The sequence below is a fragment of the Rhamphochromis longiceps genome, linkage group LG1, assembly GCF_057381845.1.
Source record: "Rhamphochromis longiceps isolate RC_006_pf linkage group LG1, R_longiceps_female_GT1.1, whole genome shotgun sequence".
Classification (NCBI taxonomy): Eukaryota; Metazoa; Chordata; class Actinopteri; order Cichliformes; family Cichlidae; genus Rhamphochromis; species Rhamphochromis longiceps.
In genome coordinates, this window is record NC_140557.1 from 3,641,764 (window position 1) to 3,660,315 (window position 18,552).

Sequence of the window (18,552 nt, forward strand, 5' to 3'; positions counted from 1 at the left end):
ACTCCAGTTCCAGCTGGTCGTGGTCTCTGTTGTACAGACACACTGTCCTCTGTCTTGGTAGCATGGTGTTATCCAAAGGGGTGGTGAAACGCATGAGGTATGCTGATCAGGTTTGTCTGGTCCCTCCCGTTCCGGTTCACAATACCAAAATAATCTCAGTACAGTAAGCTTAGTAACAGAGTTATCTCTGTTTACTTTGCCTGTTTGATCTCTCCACTGTTCCTACACACCTGGAGCTCGTGAGTCAGACGGCAAACGATTTGTTTAAATCTTGTCTTAAACTCCAGAATTTCACTTTCAGTCCCACGTCGGCCCAATTATTTTAGGCTTTGACCTCCAATATTTCTGCTTGTTTTTCTGTTTCTTCACACTGACACTGAATCCATATCACTGCTCAGCCTGAGGCGCAACACAGGAAGGAGCTTAAACCCACTGGTTTGACCTCTGACCTCCTCCTAATTGGTGTGTTTACGTTGTGAAGTGATCTCAGGAGTGAGACTCTTCTGTTGCTGCACTCCGGATTAGAGGCCGAACTGACTGAAATTCTGTAAATCTGAATGAAAGTAAAAGCAGTGTTTTTATCACAGGACTCTGGTGTGTTGAGGATAATGAAGTTATTATTCAGAGTGGGTGGCCTCTCTCTTTCTCCCATGGGAACCTCTCTCAGCCTGCTTTGATGCGGCCCCCTCCCATCATCCTCCTCACCCTCTCAAAGCAAGCCTGAGCTGCAGTCTTAATACTGTAATCCTCGCTTTTATATACATCGTGATTCCTACAGTCTTTTCATGCCGTTACACAACAGAGTAGGTTTACAGTTTATATCCGCAACATAAAAGATGTGAAGTATGTTTAATGGGTTTACTCCTCCTGGACTGTGTCACTGAGGTTTTCTGGTTCTTGAAACACGTATTAATGCATATTAAGAGTCCTAATGCAGAAAAGGAGAGACCATTAGCTCATCGCACCTCAGAGAAGATGATCTAAACATACGTTAACATACTGGCCTTATTATGATGAGTTAAGAATGTCTATATTTCACATTTTCAAATAGCTCTTACATATGCATGCTGTATTTTCACAGTGCTTTCTTACTTGTAGGCCATAGACAGTATAAGATATGAATGTCGTAAATACGAACTGTCCACGGTTTACAAAACGATCTGAAGTTTGGCGGTGCAGCGATGAATCTGTAAATTTCTGTCGTTGATGAAGCTGCCAGCTTTGTGTCAGTGTCACGTCAGCAGAGACGTCCATCAGTGCCCATTTATTTTCACTCCGGTTGTAACTTTTGGAGCGCTGCTGTGTTTACGATCGGTCTCTGTTTGCATCAGCACTTTAAACTCATGATCGTCCACAACCTGCCACGGTGCTTTTCAGCAGCACAAAAATCCCCCCCCGGTCCCCTGTCCCCCTGCACCAGCTGTCATCTGATATCCTGCTGCTAATATTGGCCTCAGTGTTGCATTTGGCTGCCAGTTGTCGCCTGATTCACATCCAGAATATTCAGCCGAGGCTGAAGGGGAACGCTGGCTGAGCAGGACGACACAACTGGAAACTGTTAGTGACATCACCGCAGGGTCAGTTCAACAGGTCTGTGGGCGCTTTGAATACGGCGCAAATACAGCGATAAACAGAAGCGTCAAACTTTACAGTCAGGACAAAGTCAAATAAGGAGAATTTAAACGCTAAAGAAGCTGCTTAGAAAAACAGAAAATAATGTTCAATTTATTTTATTTATTTATTTTTTTGTTGTGATGCAGTGACGTAATCTCTGCATCTGAGACTCATACAGCAGATAAATAAGACTCTGATGTTGATCGTGGTGCTGTCTTACATCACCATCTGTCTGCGCTGTGAAAAAGAAAACACAAACACTCAGTTACACATTCTGTCATATTTGTAGTTTTTACATCTTTCTGATTAAACTATTATGAATTTATTAGCAAATTAGGAATAACCTATGTTGTCAGGATTATATCCATGATTTAGTCAACACTGGTTGTCTTTAAACTGAACTTGGACTTGAGTTCACTGCCGATGTTGTGCTTACATTCAATAGAAAAAGATGCTGGTGCATTAAAAATCATGACATAAGCTTTTGTGACTTAAACAACTGTCACCTGTAAGCCTCCAGTCGTTTAATGCTGGCGCCTGAAGGCACCTGCCTCGTGAGTTCTGCCCTCTGGAGGACAGATGAAGGTAATTTTCTTTCGCAACTCGGTGTGACTGATGGTATCAGTTTAGTATGAAGACACACTGAAGGCGTCCTTTATCACAGAGACCATGGATGATGCACAAACTCTGTCATGCTGTTATCTGCAGTGATCTGGATTTCTGTAACGGTCCCAGAAATCATCAACAGAATGTGCCGAAGTGTGCAGCTGAGAACGGCGAGCATGCCTCCCATTTTCCCCCTCCCTGCACTGCTACCAGAGACGATCTCAACTGATTTATGTTAAAACTGCTTGATTACAGCAGGAGTCATGCGCTTATTTGGGTCAGTACTTGAATCTGAGTATTCACAAACTTAAACAAGAAGCAGCTTTCACTTAAGAACGTGTTTTACACGAAGCATTTAGAACTTTAAGTGAAATGTGAATGAAAGACGTGTTCATCAGGATGTGACTTTGATCTTGCAATGTGGCGGTTTGTAGCAAAGTGAGAAGTGACTGCTATAAGGGTCAGCACCTCTCAGTCAGAGGCCACATTTCTCTCTTGGAAAATGGTGGATTGCTCCTTCTGGGAATCGAGGAACGTTGCTGCACCAACCAAGGGAGTGCAGATATCTCTAGAGATGGTGGAGCATGACATGGGTAAGTAGAGGTAGCATGAGGCATTGTACCAGACTGTTGTGGGGAAGAGAAAGTGGAGCCAGTTGATCTTTGTTCCGGCCTTCAACTGTGCTCGTGAGCTGTGGTGGACAAAAGCAGCCAAACTGAGCTCAGCCTTAAATTTTCCAAACAACCCCAACTGGGAGTAAACAATGGGATTGACCTTCAATTCATGAGAGATTACATATCTTGTCTAGTCTGGGAGCAACTTGGATGCCCTGGGAAGAACTGGAAAACATTATTGGGAGGAGATATCTGGAACGTCCTGCTCAGACAGGATAAGGATGGATGGAGGTGAGGATGGTTTTGGACGTGGGTTTGGACTGGACTTGGGCAGCACCGGGCTGCCCCTCCCCCTCTCTCTGTATCTTCCTCTCGCTACACAATGCTGTCAAATAAAGACTTAAAATGCCAAAAATAAACCGGAGAGAGAGAGCTTTTGTAGCAATTATCTTGTTTTCATAACCATCGGATGCCAAAATCGCTCATGACATTAAAATTAGTTGCCCAACCCCAGTCTTATATTAAACTCGCATGCCTCCTTGTAGACTCGGACCAGCTGTTGCCTTTGGTCCCGAAGGCCAGGCGACAGACAGACTCCACTTCAAGCTTCAGCTGATAATCACACGAGCTGCCCTCGTATCCACTTTTAAAGCTTATAAAACAGCTTTTTATGTATTTTACGACAAGTTATGTATCAGTCTCGATTACTGAGTTTCTGTATTTTCTGTTTTATAATGTGCTGCGTTTGTTTAACTTTGCTTGGATGTATAGCTGTAAAGCACTTGGTAAACCTGTTTTTAACTTCATTATAAATACAGTTAATTATCAGGGATGGGCATTTCAGCTATCTGGAACTATTACACTGTTCATTCAAGAACGCGCTCCACCCCAAACCACTCTCCAGTGACGCTGTGCATAGTTCTGTATAGTTGTGCAATTCATCAAAATGTAATCTTGGTTACAATCCTGGTTTCCAGCGACTATGAAAGCAAGACATTTGACATGAAACAATTAAAAGAAGAAAAAAAAGAGAGGCCGTGGCAGGTTTCATTCAACTCATGCCAAAACCTCTTTTTCCTTTATTTTTCTGACACTTGGCACTCCATCCCACCACACTTTACCCTGGTGTGTTGGTGTGTTGAGCTGTGTTAGCGTCACCTTTATTTCCATAGAAACGTCCTTCCTGGCGGTGCTAAAAACACAGGAAAATATGAAAAGGGTTTTCTTTTTTAATATTTAAAACTGAATGCCGATAACTGTCCACTGCAGATCTTTAATGGTCTCTGTTGTGTTATTTCCTCTTCACGGTGAAGAGTTGGTTGAAAATTAGATTTTCTTATTGCTTCCTTGCTGGTTTGTAGCTGCAGGTGCTTCTCAGGTGCTGCACAGCGGCGACCTGCTGCTCCTGGATCGTTAACGACAGGAAAAGGAGGAAAACTGAGCTTATTTGTCTGTGTGAGTGAAGCCGACGCTGAGGGTGGAGCTGCCAGTCAGTGTGCTTCTGCCTGGAATGTTAGACATGTTGAATTAAAGAGGAGGCATGGACGCACGCACCTCAGAGGGCTGTCTGGAGCCAGACGGGGTGCGGATATTTTTACCTGACCAGTCGCCGCTACTTCCAGACCAGTGGATCCAGTTACCGCTGCAGACGGGGCCTCCCAGCCACACCTCCAGGGCCTGCCTTCTGTGCTTGGCCTTAAACATTAATCAAATGTGTCAATTGGAAGCACATGAGTGTGAGAGCAGCTTTATGGACACACGACAGCTGACTGTGGAGGTGCAGCACACTCGCATGACGTGTGGTCATAGCGGGAGAGGAAGCTGCTGTGGTCTCCGAGGCGATCCGATCAGTCCCTTTGATCAGTCTGAACAGATGGGAACAGAGGAGCTGTTGTCTGTTCTGGAATGTGATGCAGAGGTGTGGCGTTTTTAAAGACAACAGCTGGATGTTCTGCAGACACACACTCACATGTTCTCTCCTGTATCCTCTGCAGTTTGGGCTGTTCTACTGCTGATTGTGACACACAGCCCAGCATTAAGGCCACATGAGCTGAAACTGATTATTCTTTAATACCATGAAAGCACCTTTTGTTGGTCTGAGCGGCTCATTATAGAGTGATTTGGTTGAGAGACGTCTTTTATCAGCAGTATGATAAAATCAGGACAGAGGAGCCAGAGAGGACTTCCTTAAACTAACAAATAAACAAAACAGTCAGTCTGCATCAGATACTGTACTGTACAGCGCACAGTAAAAGTAAACTTGGAAAGAATTAGGCCTGCACATTGTTTTCAGCGTCAGCGCAACTGTTTTATTATCCGTCTCTTAACGCAGGGTAGTGAGTTTGACAAGTGAGTTTGACATTGCTGTTTTGCAATCTCCACCTTTCAGGAAAACATGCCAGCATTGATTGTTTGATAAGCACAGAGGCATAAAATTCAGATGGTGATGACAATTTGTTACCAGCTCTCAACTTCAATCCACAGTTGAGATGTTATCGTGTCGTCTGAAGCTCAGATTAAAGAAGATTGAAACCTTGTGTGTTTAAAGGTTCTTCTGTGTCTGATTTTTTTTGGGATCTGAAAATGTGAAACTCTCATTTGTGGCATCTGTTAAAGTGTAGCAGAGCTCTTAGATTTGCCAGCTGAAATAAATTACCTTTGAAGTAAAACGTCTCATACTCTTTGCAGGACTCTGAATCTTTGGACCGGTGCATCCAGTCGGCTCTGGCAGCCCTCTACCCACCCTTCCAAGCCACATCCCCAACTGTCCTCTGTCAGGTCCTCAGCGTTGTGGAGCGCTGTTACCGAGGAGACGGCCTCCGCTACCTCCTCCACTTCCTGCTGCCGGCAAAGCAGTTCTTACAAAACCTCCAGCAGGATGCCTGTGTGAGTATCTCTGCATTTCCCCGAGTAATCTCGTCACACCTTTAAGCGTCCTTAACTTACGCTCAGTGTCTGTTTGTTGTGGATTCCCTCTGCTGTAGTCTGTTGTTACATCAGGTTGGATGGTGAACACAAGAACAGACAGGAATCTCTGCACAGATTATCACTGTTTCTGAATCAAACGACTCACAGAATATTCGTGTCTGTTCCTGCCTGTCGTACGTGTTCGACTCCAAAGCTCACGTGCTCGCTGCTGGGCGTTCACGTCCCGTCAGATTTGGGGAGGCTCTGCTGCTCTCTAGTTTGCGTGTTTTTCTTCGTGATGCAACTTTTGACTGTAAATGAACAGAAAGATGTCAGACTGTTTGAGGGACTCATTAACTGAGCAGCTACAGCAGCCTAAGTGGATACAGATGTGCCACAGCTGCCAAACATGGACTTTTAAGCACTGTTCTCTTGTTAAAAAATATTAATGACAGATCAACCAGTACCTGCCCTTCAAAATAAGCTTTTGTGTTTTTTCACTTTTTGTATTTTTTCACTTTTGTTAATGAGGCTATGCAAAATGTTCCAAGCCACAGGCCCTCAGAATACAGAGGAGTGGGTTTAAAGGAAGTCTCAGGATCACTGCATGATCTGAATAGCGGATGAAGATGCAGAACTTTTAGTTTCCCCTCTAAAGTTTAGTAAACCAAATAAAAGGGACGTGGCATCTTACGCCAGAGAAAATTGTCACAAGCTGAACAGGAGATGGTGCAACAACCTGCAGACAGATCATCCGTGGATCCTCTGTGTCCTTCACGAACTTTGAAAATCTTCAGGGCCTAAAGTTGTTTGATCATCATGTTGAGACTGTTATATACAACAGTGTGGTTTCTTCATTTCACAGTGAAATTCACAAGTTTTAAAATGGAGCTGTTGGAGTGTTTTGACCAGCCACCTGCCCTCCGTGCTCCAGTGCTCGTTTCTGTTCCTCCGTGCCAGGGATGTCCAGTTGATTTTACAACCTGGGCCACATGGAGCCCACTTTCATCTTAAGTGGGTCGGATCAGTGAATCTCTTGTGTGTGGCAGTGAAAAGACGTTTGACTACACATTGCAATTTCAGAATTATGTGTTTTTCTACCTGTTAAAGGAATTTCGCTTCATTAAAGAAAGAAATTCCAAAATTTATCCTCTTCTTCACCTTTTCCAACATGCTCCAGTGGGACAGGTTGGAGTCTGTGCTCCTCATGTTGGACACCCCTGCTCTATGCCATAGATGTTAAATTAGTGCAGGTTTTGCTATTAAAACTATGATGTATCCTGTGATACTGATGCTGAAAGTTAGCAAGATTTTAGCTTTGCATTGTTACACATGGAGAGATGTAGTGGCAACTTATACCCGTGTGCTTTTAGGGCAAGTTATTTGACAATGAAGGTAAACCTTTGCATGATTTCTTTAAAGAGATTAAAGTTATTGTAAGAGATAAATCAGCTGATTCTGAGGGGATCAGGTGGGAACTTTACTCAGATTTAATTGAATCTCTGTGGTTGCTCTGTTCCAATATTTGGAGAAGGTGTTAGTTTGCACCCATACAGATGATATTCTTCAGAACCAGGATTTTAATGACGCTCTGTCTTGACTGGGATGCTCTCTTCTCTCCTCAGCTGCAGTACTGTGGTTTCCTGTTTCGTCATGAAGGCTGGCCTTTGTGCATCCACGAGAAGGTAGTCGTTCAGCTCAGTCATCTGGACCCACGCCTCCTCCGTCCAGGAGACTTCTACCTGCTGGTTTCTCCTTCTGCAGCCCCACCCCCTCCTCGAGCACACAGGGCCTCCTGGAGGGGCGACATCCCGTTAAAACCGCGCCTGCTCCTGTGCAGCAAGTCGGCCGGCAGCCATCATGTGGAGCAGCAGGAGGTGTCTGGCGTAGCTCTGCAGTCGCTCTTTAGCATGGCCTGGTTAGACTCCGTCAACAGGGAGAGGGAGCAGCGCGGAGCATCCAGGTTGGAGCGCTGCCTCCTCTCCGCCCACGGAGACGTCTTTAGGGTCCCCTGGGAGGATCTGGTCTACCCACAATTCATCAGTCGGCCCTGTGCTGCTCCGAAGGAGGACCAGGACTCCTCCATTAAGGGCAAAGATGTGGCAATCAAGACATCATCTGACAACAACAGAGAAGCAACCTCTTCAAGTGATGTGAAGCACCTCCCATCTTCGCCTAAAACCGACCAATCACCAGCAAATAGCGGGGGCGAGGACTCGGAGGGGGAGTACGTGGAGCTGACGGAGCTCCCGCTTCCTCGCTTCTCCCCACAGAAAGGCTCTTTAACCCAGTCCATCAGCCTGCAGCACCGAGCCAGGACAAGTACACATACCACCACACACACACTGTCTGCTGCTACCGCACACACTCCTCAAACCACCAACATACACTCTGCTGCTTCCACACTCACTGCTCACGCACACAGCAACTTCCCGCAGCCCTGTGAGGATGCAACCTGCAGGCTCATGGAAGAGAGCATCCACCAGGACCACCGTGAAGCTGTGGTCCCGACCCCTTTCTCCTCCTCTGCCCCTCCTGAAGTCACAGGAACATCCATCTGTGAATCGGAAGAAACAAAAGGTACTGACACAGGCACAAATCTGAACACTAAACCTGAAACCTGCACAGAAATGAGCGTGGAGGAGGGGGGGGAGGAGCAAAGTAACAAGGAGGAAGCTGTAATTTCAGCTGCTGAGGAAGAAGAGGAGGTGCCAAAGGAGGAAGAGTTCCCAAGTGATGAGGAGGAAGCTGAAAGTGAAGATACAGAGGGAGATGGAGAAGACGAGTTGAATGAAGATGGAGAAGATGAGGTAGAAGAAGGCCCAGAGGAAGTAGAGGTCGAGGAGGAGATACAGGTTGTGATTGTGCAACAAAGTAAAGAAAGAAATGAGGATGAGGAAATGGTGACAGAAGATGCAAGAGGAGGAGAGACAGAAGAAGAAAAGGGATGTGGAGAGGTTCACACAGATAAAGACTCTTATTTTGAAAGTAACGCACAACAAAAGCAATCTGAAAACTTTTATTTAAAAAATAACACACAACAAGCACACTCCATCGACTCGGTAACAGAAACAGATTATAAAGACTCTTATTCTGAAAATAACACAAAACAGAAACACTGGCAGGGCTCTTATTCTGAAAGCAAAACTACAGAACCATACTACGAGGAGTCTTATTCTGAAAACATAAAACCAGTAAAAACCTCAAATTCTGAAAGTGATGCACAGCAATCGCACTCCAGTAACTCTTGCTTTGAAAATTGCAAAACACAAATACATTCTGAGGAATCTTATTCTGAAAGAATAGCTACAGAATCATATTGCAAGGACTGTTATCCTGAAAATAACAAACAACCACTACACACTGAGCACTCTTATTCTGAAAACACAGCACCAGAAACGCACTCTGTGGACTATTCGGAAAACATAAAAAACGTAGACTCAGAAACCTTATATCCTGAAAATGCCACACAGCGTGCACACGCTGTTGACTCTTATTTTGAAAGCAACAAACCACAAAGTAAATCTGAGCAGTCTTATTTTGAAAACATAGCTACAGAGTCACGTTGCGAGGACTGTTATCCTGAAAATAACAAACAACCACACATTCAGGACTCTTATTCTGAAAACACAGTACTAGAAACATACTCGGTGGACTCTCATTCTGAAAACACAGTACGAGAAGCACATTACAAAGACTCTTATTCTGAAAGTGACACTAAACAGATAGACTCCAGTGACTTTAATTCTGAAAATAACAAGCAAGAGATGGCAAGAGACTCTTATTCTGAAAGCAACATAAAAGAAACAGACACTGAGGGCTCGTATTCTGAAAACACAGCACCAGAAACGCACTTTGCGGACTATTATTCTGAAAGTACAGCGAGAGAACGACACGCTGACTCAGAAAAAAATAAACAGCGTCACACTGAGTGCTGTTATTTTGAAAAAACAGCAACAGAACCATATTACAAGGACTCTTATTCTGAAAAACAGACACAGCACACATGCTCTGAAGGGCCCAGCACAGGATACAAGCAGATCAAGGATTTGTTTTCTGAAAACAGCACACATCTAACACAACACAGGGACTCTTATTGTGAAAGCAACACACTGCAAACACATCAAGGAACTTTTAATTCTGAAAAAGAAACACAACCTCAGAGCTCTTCTGAAAATAATACAGAAGACTCTCACTTAGCAAGCACATATTCTGAAAGTACACCTGACCCTGGGGACTCTTATTCTAAAAACAAAGCACATTGCGATGACTTTTATTCTGAAAGCAGTGCACTTCAGGGACCCACAGAAGAATCTGATCAATCCAGTACTGGTGAGAATAATGCGGAGGAGTGTAAAACACTGCACTGCGTCTCCACACCAGCAGCACATCAAAACTTGCTTCCGACAAAAGCTGAGGAGTCCAACAGTGGACAGGAAGTCCAAAAAGAAGAGGAGCGGTGGAGCTGTGAGGAGGCTGCTGGAGCTTCAGAGTGTCACACTGAAGGTACATGAACCCGTTTCTCCTCCTCAGTACATTTTCCTCTCCTGCTTTTCCTCCCACAGACCATCAGACTCACTCTTTCTCCTCCTTTATCACATCCTCCTCCTCCTCATTGGCTGAGTGGTTCTTCCTTTGCATCTCTTTCACTAAAACTACCCTCGACTTCACCTCCTGTTTTAACTCACCTGTGTGGCTGCAGGAGCAGCTTGTGAACGAGTCTGTGTCAGGTTTTCAGTTTTTTCTATAAAATCTCACATTTCACACGACTGCGTTGATCATTTAAAGGACCATTCACTTTTTTTTTCGGCCTGCTCTGCCTCTGTTACCCAAGAGCAGACAGGAAGTTGTGTGCCTTGTGCTCTCGCTCCAGGCTCCATTAAGGGGAATTCTCTGCAGTGTCTTTCAGTTCAGAGAAAGCTGAACGTCTCATCCCTCCGGTTGTTTAACAAATAGTAAAATATGCAGATTTATCACGATGTGTTCAGATGCAGCAGAGTCTTGATGACCTCAAGCTTTTGAACTAAAAAACGACTCTGTGCATCGTAATGTAAACAAATCACCCAGAATACCTAAAACAGTAAGAGGTCAGTTTCTGCTGCCCTGAGCGCTGCCTTATAGGCTCCAACACTTGACAGTAACATACTGAGTAAGGATGCACAGGTTATATATTTGTTTACTGAACAAAATCACGGAAGCCTGGATAGATCTCATGCAGAGGAAGCATAACCACAGGAACTGCTGAGATCCTCTGTCTTCATGTTAGGTTTGGTGAGAGTGCGTGTCAGGGAGTCTACGTTGTCTGTGTGTATCAGCACGTAACTTTTTTGCTCTATAGATTTATTTTGTTTTGTAATTTGAGTTTGGTCAATTTGGTTAGTTCAGACATGAACGTCATGAAAACTTTGTTTTGTTTTGTTTAGTAGCTGCATGATTTATTTATATTTATATTATTGTACTTAAGTTTTTCCACACTTTTAATATTTGTACACTTTTCTGCTTTTCATTATAGCACCCCCTGTGGGTTATACCCCACAGCACAGGGGTTGTTTCCCACCTGCGACTGACTTGCACTTTGTGAAACCCTGATGAAGCCTTGGACTCTGAGAATTAACTGAAAACATTCTCTCTTTATTTAAAATCAAAATTATATCATCCAGTGGGACCTAATAGATGGCTTTAAAAAAAGTGTAAAATTATGAATTACTTTATTGGTCAATAAAATCCCCTGCTGTTCCTGTTGCAGTGACGCCAGCGATAGTCTATGAAAGATGAAGGCATTTCTAGTTTTGTGGATTTAGAAACTCTACAGGTGAAGCCTCCATGCCTGTCCAGTAGTGTGGAAAAACTGAGATCTGCTGCTGGAGTTTGTTGTTTATCTTAAGATGTTACAGACTGTTTATCATCTGCTTTTCTTCGAGTTCACTAAATGAGAAAAATGAGAAAAAAAAAGAGATGATACCTTCTGTTAAATGTTAAAGGAGTGAGGTGAGGGGCGTACGTCACTTCAGTTTCAGCTTATTTACAACATCTTGACTTAAGTGAACAAAAAACTGAAAACTGAAGAAGGGAATGATTTTGGTTGTGCTTGAGATCAAATTCAGCTCTTTGTGGACGGTGAAGGAGTTTGACACTCGTGGTTTAAAGTCTTCAGGCAGTGTGCGTGCGTGCGTGCGTGCGTGCGTGCACTGTTGTATTTGTGTCCTCAGACGTGGAGACCTTGACAGTGAGGACACTTTTGTCTGGTTCTTAGCTGTTTTGCCATTTTGAGGTTAACGGTTAAAGTTCTACATTAACCGCAGCCCTGAAATTTAGCAGGCATGACCCGGCGGAGCTGAATCTCAGAATGAAAATGTCCTTGATGGCCAGATTGGACTATAAATGGTCTTTCTTTCTTTTTTTTGCATCTGTGAGAGAACCCCAGCAGCACAGTATTTCTAGTTGTGAGAACATGTCCATTATCTGTGTCATACATGAAAACTGGGCCTCACAGGCCTGCTGTGTCAGTACACTGTAAGTAACACAGGTTCATTTCGGCATCTCTTCACAGGCCTCTGCAGTGAGCTGCGTCCTGCCCAGTCAGAGGTTGCTCTGGCTGCTGGTTCGAATCCGACAGAACAACCAGCAGCTGTTCCAAGGGTAGTCCAGCCTGTCACCCAGTCCTCCCAGTCCAGACTGTACAGTATGCTGCTGAGGTCTGGAGCTGTTTGTCTGCCTGGTGAGAAAACACAAACGTCATGTACCAACCAGTTTCAGGCCTCAGACCCGACTAGACTAAGATCAGGGCAGTCAGAAGCTCCAGCCTGAGGTTTATAAAGTTGGGCAGGTGGAGCAGAGACTGAACTTCAGAGTTGGAGTCATTGTTTCTGTGTGTAAATGAAGTTGCTGCGTCTTCCTGCAGGAACCAGAGACAAAGGTGGGCGAGCGCTGCTTACCGTCTCCACCACGAGCCCCGTGTGGTCCCACCTGGACTGTGACAGCACTGAGCTGCCCCGCCTCCTCCTTTACTACACCTCCACCCTCAGGTACACTCCTCTGTTACTGTTGTTACCCAGGTCTCTGTGCTGTCCACCCTCTGATATCACTTCTTTCATGGAACAGGAAGGAGGTGCTAGCTTCGGGGCTGACGGTGTTGGTGGATGCCCGTGGAGCTGCTCCCTCTCCCGCCCTGTACTCCGCCCTCAGGTCGCTGCAGGTGAGTTGGTTATGATTGAGCTACCTGGAGACAGGAGCTCTGTGCTGTGGAGCTGCAGACTGAGCGCGTGCGAGAAAAGGTGGCTTTACTAATTCTGGAGTCTCTCTCATGTTTCAGCCCCTCAGAGTCGTTTTATTCTCCAGGAGTCATTTAGAGAAACATGCACTCGTGAGAGACAGCATCTCAGCTCCTATTAAAACAATGATGCAGCTGCTCCTGATGAGGAATACATGCAGAACGTGAATAGTGGAGAAACATTTGTAGAGAGCAGAATATGTCGTCCTTCTTATGTCTGATCGACCATGAATCTGAGAATGTTTTTTACATTTTCAATCATGATTTCTTGTTTCTGTTTAAAGTATCAAAGTTGAAGCTGTAGGTTTCTGTGCAGCCACAGTTTTTTTTAGTTTCTGGTCAAACAGGAAATGGATTATGGATCCTTACTCTGTCCTCCCCTCTGGCATCCAGGTCTGAACATCGTCAGTGACCTTCAGGAACGAGGGGACAGTCAGTTAGTTTAAAAAAAAGAAGTTTTTTTCCCCGTAAACTTTATCTCCACCTCACTGGAAAACTTAGGAAGAGAGAAGTGTGGTTACAGAGGCCAACTGAGCTCCTTAATGATGTGCTCTGATTGGTCAGTGACCAACAGGGGGCGTTAGTTACAAACTGCGGTGGTTGGAGGACTGCTCTGCTGCTGCTTTTGAAATTTATCGTTTATGGATTAGAAACAAGTCCACACACAGCTTTGTATAGTTCCAGTCAGCTGGTTTCACTGACAGACTGAACCCAGAGAGGTCAGAGGTCGTGAGTATAACGCATCAACAACAGCACTCTTTGTCTACCAGTGCTTTTCTTTAATATATGGGTTCAGTGACTCACAGGCTATTTCTATCTGAATTTATTAGCATTAATCAAACTTTAAATCCTGAAAGCAGAACATCTGAAAAGCTCGACCCCCAGCAGACTAACAACCTGAAAATCAACCAGACTCCAGTTTTTAGCCCCGTTTTAAGAACGGTTTTGTTTCCTGATGTATTTTATTAGTTTAATTCTGTTTTTAGTGGTTTTCTCTGAAAATGTGGTCAATTGGTTCTTGTTCTAAATACATGAACAACTTGTGTGCGTGTGTGTGTGTGTGCGCGTGTGCGTGCGTGCGTGCGTGCGTGTGCGTGCGTGCGTGTGCGCGTGCGCGTGCGTGTGTGTGCGTGTGCGTGCGTGCGTGTGCGCAGGAGGACACACCAGTCTCCATCCACGGTGTTTTGATCCTTGCTAACAAGGACTCATCTCTGCGTGTGGACAAACCTGCAGCTACACAGGTAACACTTTACACCGCAGCTGCTCACAAACACCTTTGTGTGAATGTATGTTTTAAAGTGTGCGTTGATGTTTCTGTTGTGCAGGTGGAGGTGCTGAGCTCTCCAAAGTCTGTCCAGAAACACGTGGAGCTCCGACAGCTTCCCGTGGAGTTTGGAGGATCCTTCATCTTCAGTCAGAGCAGCTGGGTCAGCTTCAGATTGGTCAGTGTAAAACTCGCACACAGATTAAAATGAACAGTCAAAAAGAAACAACAAGGCAGACGTGTAACAGTGAAACACACGAACGCGGTGAAGTCTGTTTGTTAGAACAATGTCAAACCTTTCTTAAGTGTTTCGATGATTTGTAGTCATCAGAAAACTGTTTCACCTACATGAGTATAAGACTCAGACTATTATTCCATGTTTGTACTGATGCGTGTTGGACAGACGTCTCAGTGTCACGACAAACCCAAATCAGTCAGCACAGGTTAATCCCTGCTCGCTGGTGCAGGTGAGGCATGTCTGATTCTGGACTTTCACAGCTCCTCTTTGCTTTTCTGCAGCTGAAACGTTGCATGCTTCATTAAAAAATAATTGGACAGGTTGTCCCACATTCCTGGGGTGCTAATGACATGAGGTTTGTATCGTAGAGTGGAAGGTTTTATTCACCTTCCAGTTGACTATTTAAAGCTTCTTTTCTTCTTTCATAAGTGAGTTTAAGTGTGCGGCTTTGGAAACGATTCACACAATGAAAATGTGTGTTTGTCCCTCAGAGACTGGAGCAGCTGACCCGTCAGTGTGAGGACGTCATCAGCCTGCTGCAGAAGAGCATCAACGCGCTGCAATCCACACCTTTACCGAACACCGCTGAGGTAAAAACACACACGGCATGGAAAGAGAGTGCTAGATCTGTGTCTACTCCTCACCTGTAAAAGGCCGACGGGGTACTGTGATTACCCCGCCAGCCGGGCGTGCGTGGACACCTTAGTTTGTACATGCGAGAGTGAGGCAGCAGAGGCGCTTCAAATTGATACCATAGGTGTGTCTGCTGAGGGGTAGCCAGTATTTTTACTTTAGGAACCTAAATCTGTCCAATTAACAACAAATTTGTTAGTTATATGAGAACAATCGGGGGGAGGTTGTAGTCTTTAGGAGAGCTAAGGACTACAACTCAGTCAGTTGAACTCTGAACCATCCTCCCCGCTTGGAGTTTGAGATACAGTCGTCTTTTTAAGATATCTGATTGGATGACTGAAAGACTGTCTCGTGCTCCTAATCCTTTCTGGGCAAATGGCACTCTGACCAAATTCACGGTGCTATTCCAGAACTTTTTCAAAACTTTTGTAAAGTTTATCATTTCCTGTTCTTATGTTATACAAATTGGGTTTAATATAAAACTGGAAATGAGGTCTAAAAGTTGGGCTCATTGAAAACATGAACAGTTTCAACAGGAGGCTGTTGATCCCTTCACAAGTATTAAAATCCACTCTGCGTGTTTTTATTCACTTGAACAGTTTGTGGTTTTGCTCTGTTCTCACATAAAGGTTCAGACACCAGCTCAAACCTCTCTGTCTTTGCCAGGATGCCGAGCTGCTGCTGTCCCGCTACAGGGCAGTGATGTGCAGCATCCTCGCAGACAGCCGATTGGTGCAGCTCCAGCAGGAAGGCGGCGCCTCGCTGGCGTGGCTGCGCAGGGAGGAGAGCAGCGTCGGCGTGGCGGTGGACCAGCGGGCAGCGGTGGAGTCAGTGTCGGCTCTGTACGAGCAGGTGGACGAGCTGCTCCACCGCCTGGTGATGCTGTCCAACTCCAAAACGCAGGAGCTGAACTTCATCGCAGACTTCAGGAACCTGGAGCAAGGTTTCAGCGAGGTCAGTCTGAGCACGCTCAGTATGCATCGTTCATACTGACATTTACATCAGTGTCGTCTTAATGTGAGGAGTTGACTTCATGATGAACCGTGACACTGAGACACTCCCACCTCCTTTGTTTCCTTGGTTACGCTCTTAGCCAGTGATCAAAGTGTGGACAGCAGCCCCCTGGTGTGCTGTGAAGGTACTGCAAGTAGGCCAAAAGAAGTAATGCACAATAAATACATTAAAAAAATATAATTTTCAGATGTTTTTCTTTTTTTTTTTAACCTGAACTCTGGTGTCTTGTATCTTGTCAGTAGGAGGAAAAAACTAAAGTGGAGTTGTGGTTGTCAGATGTAGGGAGGTTTTAACTTACTACATCTTTTTTGTGAAATGGAGGCATGTTTGGAAATATGCGCTCTAAGCTGTAAGCAATCGAATTATTACCTGATAACATCAGATTAATATCAGATCAATAACCATCAACAGAAAAACACCAATTATGTGTTTGGAGTTAAACTGGAACGAGTTCGTCTTCTGAAGCTTTGACAGGATGAAACACTTCCCTCCCTGAGCACACTCACAAATGAATGATTAGGAAAATGAATAAACATTAGATGATATATGGATTTCATAAATGGGTAATTCAGGTTAAGGTAGATCCATATGTGAGTGATTTGCTGCTTGTGGGTGTGGATGAACTGTCAGACATTTGGCCCTCAGGCATAGACGAGCTGACAGAGCTGCAGCATTGATTGGTTCTCTTTTTCCTTTCTTAGCCTTATTTTTTGTTTTTCTGTCATTCTTTGACTTCGTAACCATAAAAAAAAAGTGTCGACTGGAGTTCTGTTTGGTTTTTTAAGAAGTGTGTGTGTGTGTGTGTGTGTGTGTGTGTGTGTGTGTGTGTGTGTCAGGTGAAGACGTGGCTACAGGAGGTTGGTGAAGTTCGTCTGAAGAGTCTGGAAGAGCCGGCAGACTCTCTGGTGCTTCTGAATGAAAAACAGCAGGACTACAAGGACTTCTGCACAACGGCATACGTACGACACACACACACACACTCTCTCTCACTCGTTCAAACATTTCTTTTAGCCCATACTGAGGACTGGTCCCCACAGAGGATGAGGTCTGTTTCCTCTGTGTGCAGGACCAGTGTAAACGAGGGAAGGAGCTGCTGTCTCGGCTGGAGCGCCGGGACGACGTGCCGTCCGCTGACCTCCACATTTACGAGGACAAAGTTCACTCCTTCTGGGCTCAGCTGCAGGATTTCACTCAGCGGGTCAGCAGTACCGGGCAGAACATCGAGCGGGCCGTCCGACTCTACGGCTTCTTAGATCAGGTACAGTCACTGAGGCTGTGGCTCATCGGATCGGTTTTTAATGGCAGTTTGAGCCTCACAGTCATCTAAATGTGTAAATCTATATTTAATCTGGTGCTTTCTGAGATTAGCTAAAGTGAATTTCAGTGTTGTGAACAGTACTTGCTGCTCTTTCTGATTATAGCTCCAGCTGTGCTCTGATTTTTCATGTTTTACTGTCTCTCGGTTTAAACCATCTGAGAAGCCTGTCAGCTCTGTCTGAGCAGCTTCGAATCCATCTTCAGAAATCTAATTTTAGCTGCATGTAAAACAGCTGAATGTGGATCGGAGCAGCTGGTTTGTCGTGTCTCTCCTCCTCCTCCTCCTCCTCATATCGTCTCCCTGCAGTGAAACTGACAGCTTGTATTGAGGCCAGGAGGATGAAGAGGGGGGAGAGAGTGTCAATATTGCTTTGTGTACTGGACTCTTTGTAAAGGGGTGTGAGGGGGGTGATGGTCTTTGTCCACATGACTCTGTCTTGTAGGTTTGTTTGTGTGTTTTTATGTCATGCTGATATTTTTATAATGTGCAGATTCTTGAAATTCAGTCATGAAATAGTTGAAGTTGTCCCTCAGACATCCTATAAAAACAAACGCACCGACCACAAAAGTTTCTTCGATCGTTGTTCACATCATAACCAAGAGCGACACGGTGTGAACTCCGGCGCACTTTCGGTTTTCTTTCAGAAAAGATTCAGACTCGTGTCATATTAGGACGTACACAGCGTAGGATGAGGACAGGGCCGTAGATCGACCGGTAAATCGACAGCTTTGCTTTTACCCTCTTCTCCACAACAGATCGGTACAGCGTCCACATCACTACAGACACCACCCCAATCTAGTCTGTCAGTCTCTCACTCGTGAACAAGACCCTGAGATACTTAAACTCCTCCACGTGGGGCGGCAACAAGTCCTGTGACAACTGAAAAATCAAGAATCCAGTTGATCTGTCCAGATCCCACCACACACACACACACACACACACACACACACACACACACACACACATTGGGTCCCAGCCACACTTAGCCCGAAGAAGTTACATGGTCCACATTCCTGCAACAAACTATATTTTCTCTATCATCTCCCGAGGTGCAGCAGCTGCTGGGCCTCCTGC

At 44.9% G+C, this 18,552-nt stretch overlaps 1 protein-coding gene across 5 annotated transcripts in view; it reads left to right on the forward strand.

The window, feature by feature from the left end:
• plekhg4 (pleckstrin homology and RhoGEF domain containing G4) overlaps positions 1 to 18,552 on the forward strand; it is a 61,581-nt gene that overhangs the window by 32,132 nt on the left and 10,897 nt on the right. For all 5 annotated transcript variants that reach the window (XM_085406225.1, XM_085406318.1, XM_085406071.1 and 2 more), the window contains exons 2-12: positions 5,523 to 5,720; positions 7,367 to 10,247; positions 12,292 to 12,459; positions 12,643 to 12,766; positions 12,843 to 12,936; positions 14,166 to 14,252; positions 14,337 to 14,453; positions 15,005 to 15,103; positions 15,813 to 16,100; positions 16,997 to 17,119; positions 17,227 to 17,418. In XM_085406225.1, the coding sequence (XP_085262351.1) occupies positions 5,523 to 5,720; positions 7,367 to 10,247; positions 12,292 to 12,459; positions 12,643 to 12,766; positions 12,843 to 12,936; positions 14,166 to 14,252; positions 14,337 to 14,453; positions 15,005 to 15,103; positions 15,813 to 16,100; positions 16,997 to 17,119; positions 17,227 to 17,418 (4,371 nt within the window). The remainder of the gene's footprint in view (positions 1 to 5,522; positions 5,721 to 7,366; positions 10,248 to 12,291; positions 12,460 to 12,642; positions 12,767 to 12,842; positions 12,937 to 14,165; positions 14,253 to 14,336; positions 14,454 to 15,004; positions 15,104 to 15,812; positions 16,101 to 16,996; positions 17,120 to 17,226; positions 17,419 to 18,552) is intronic.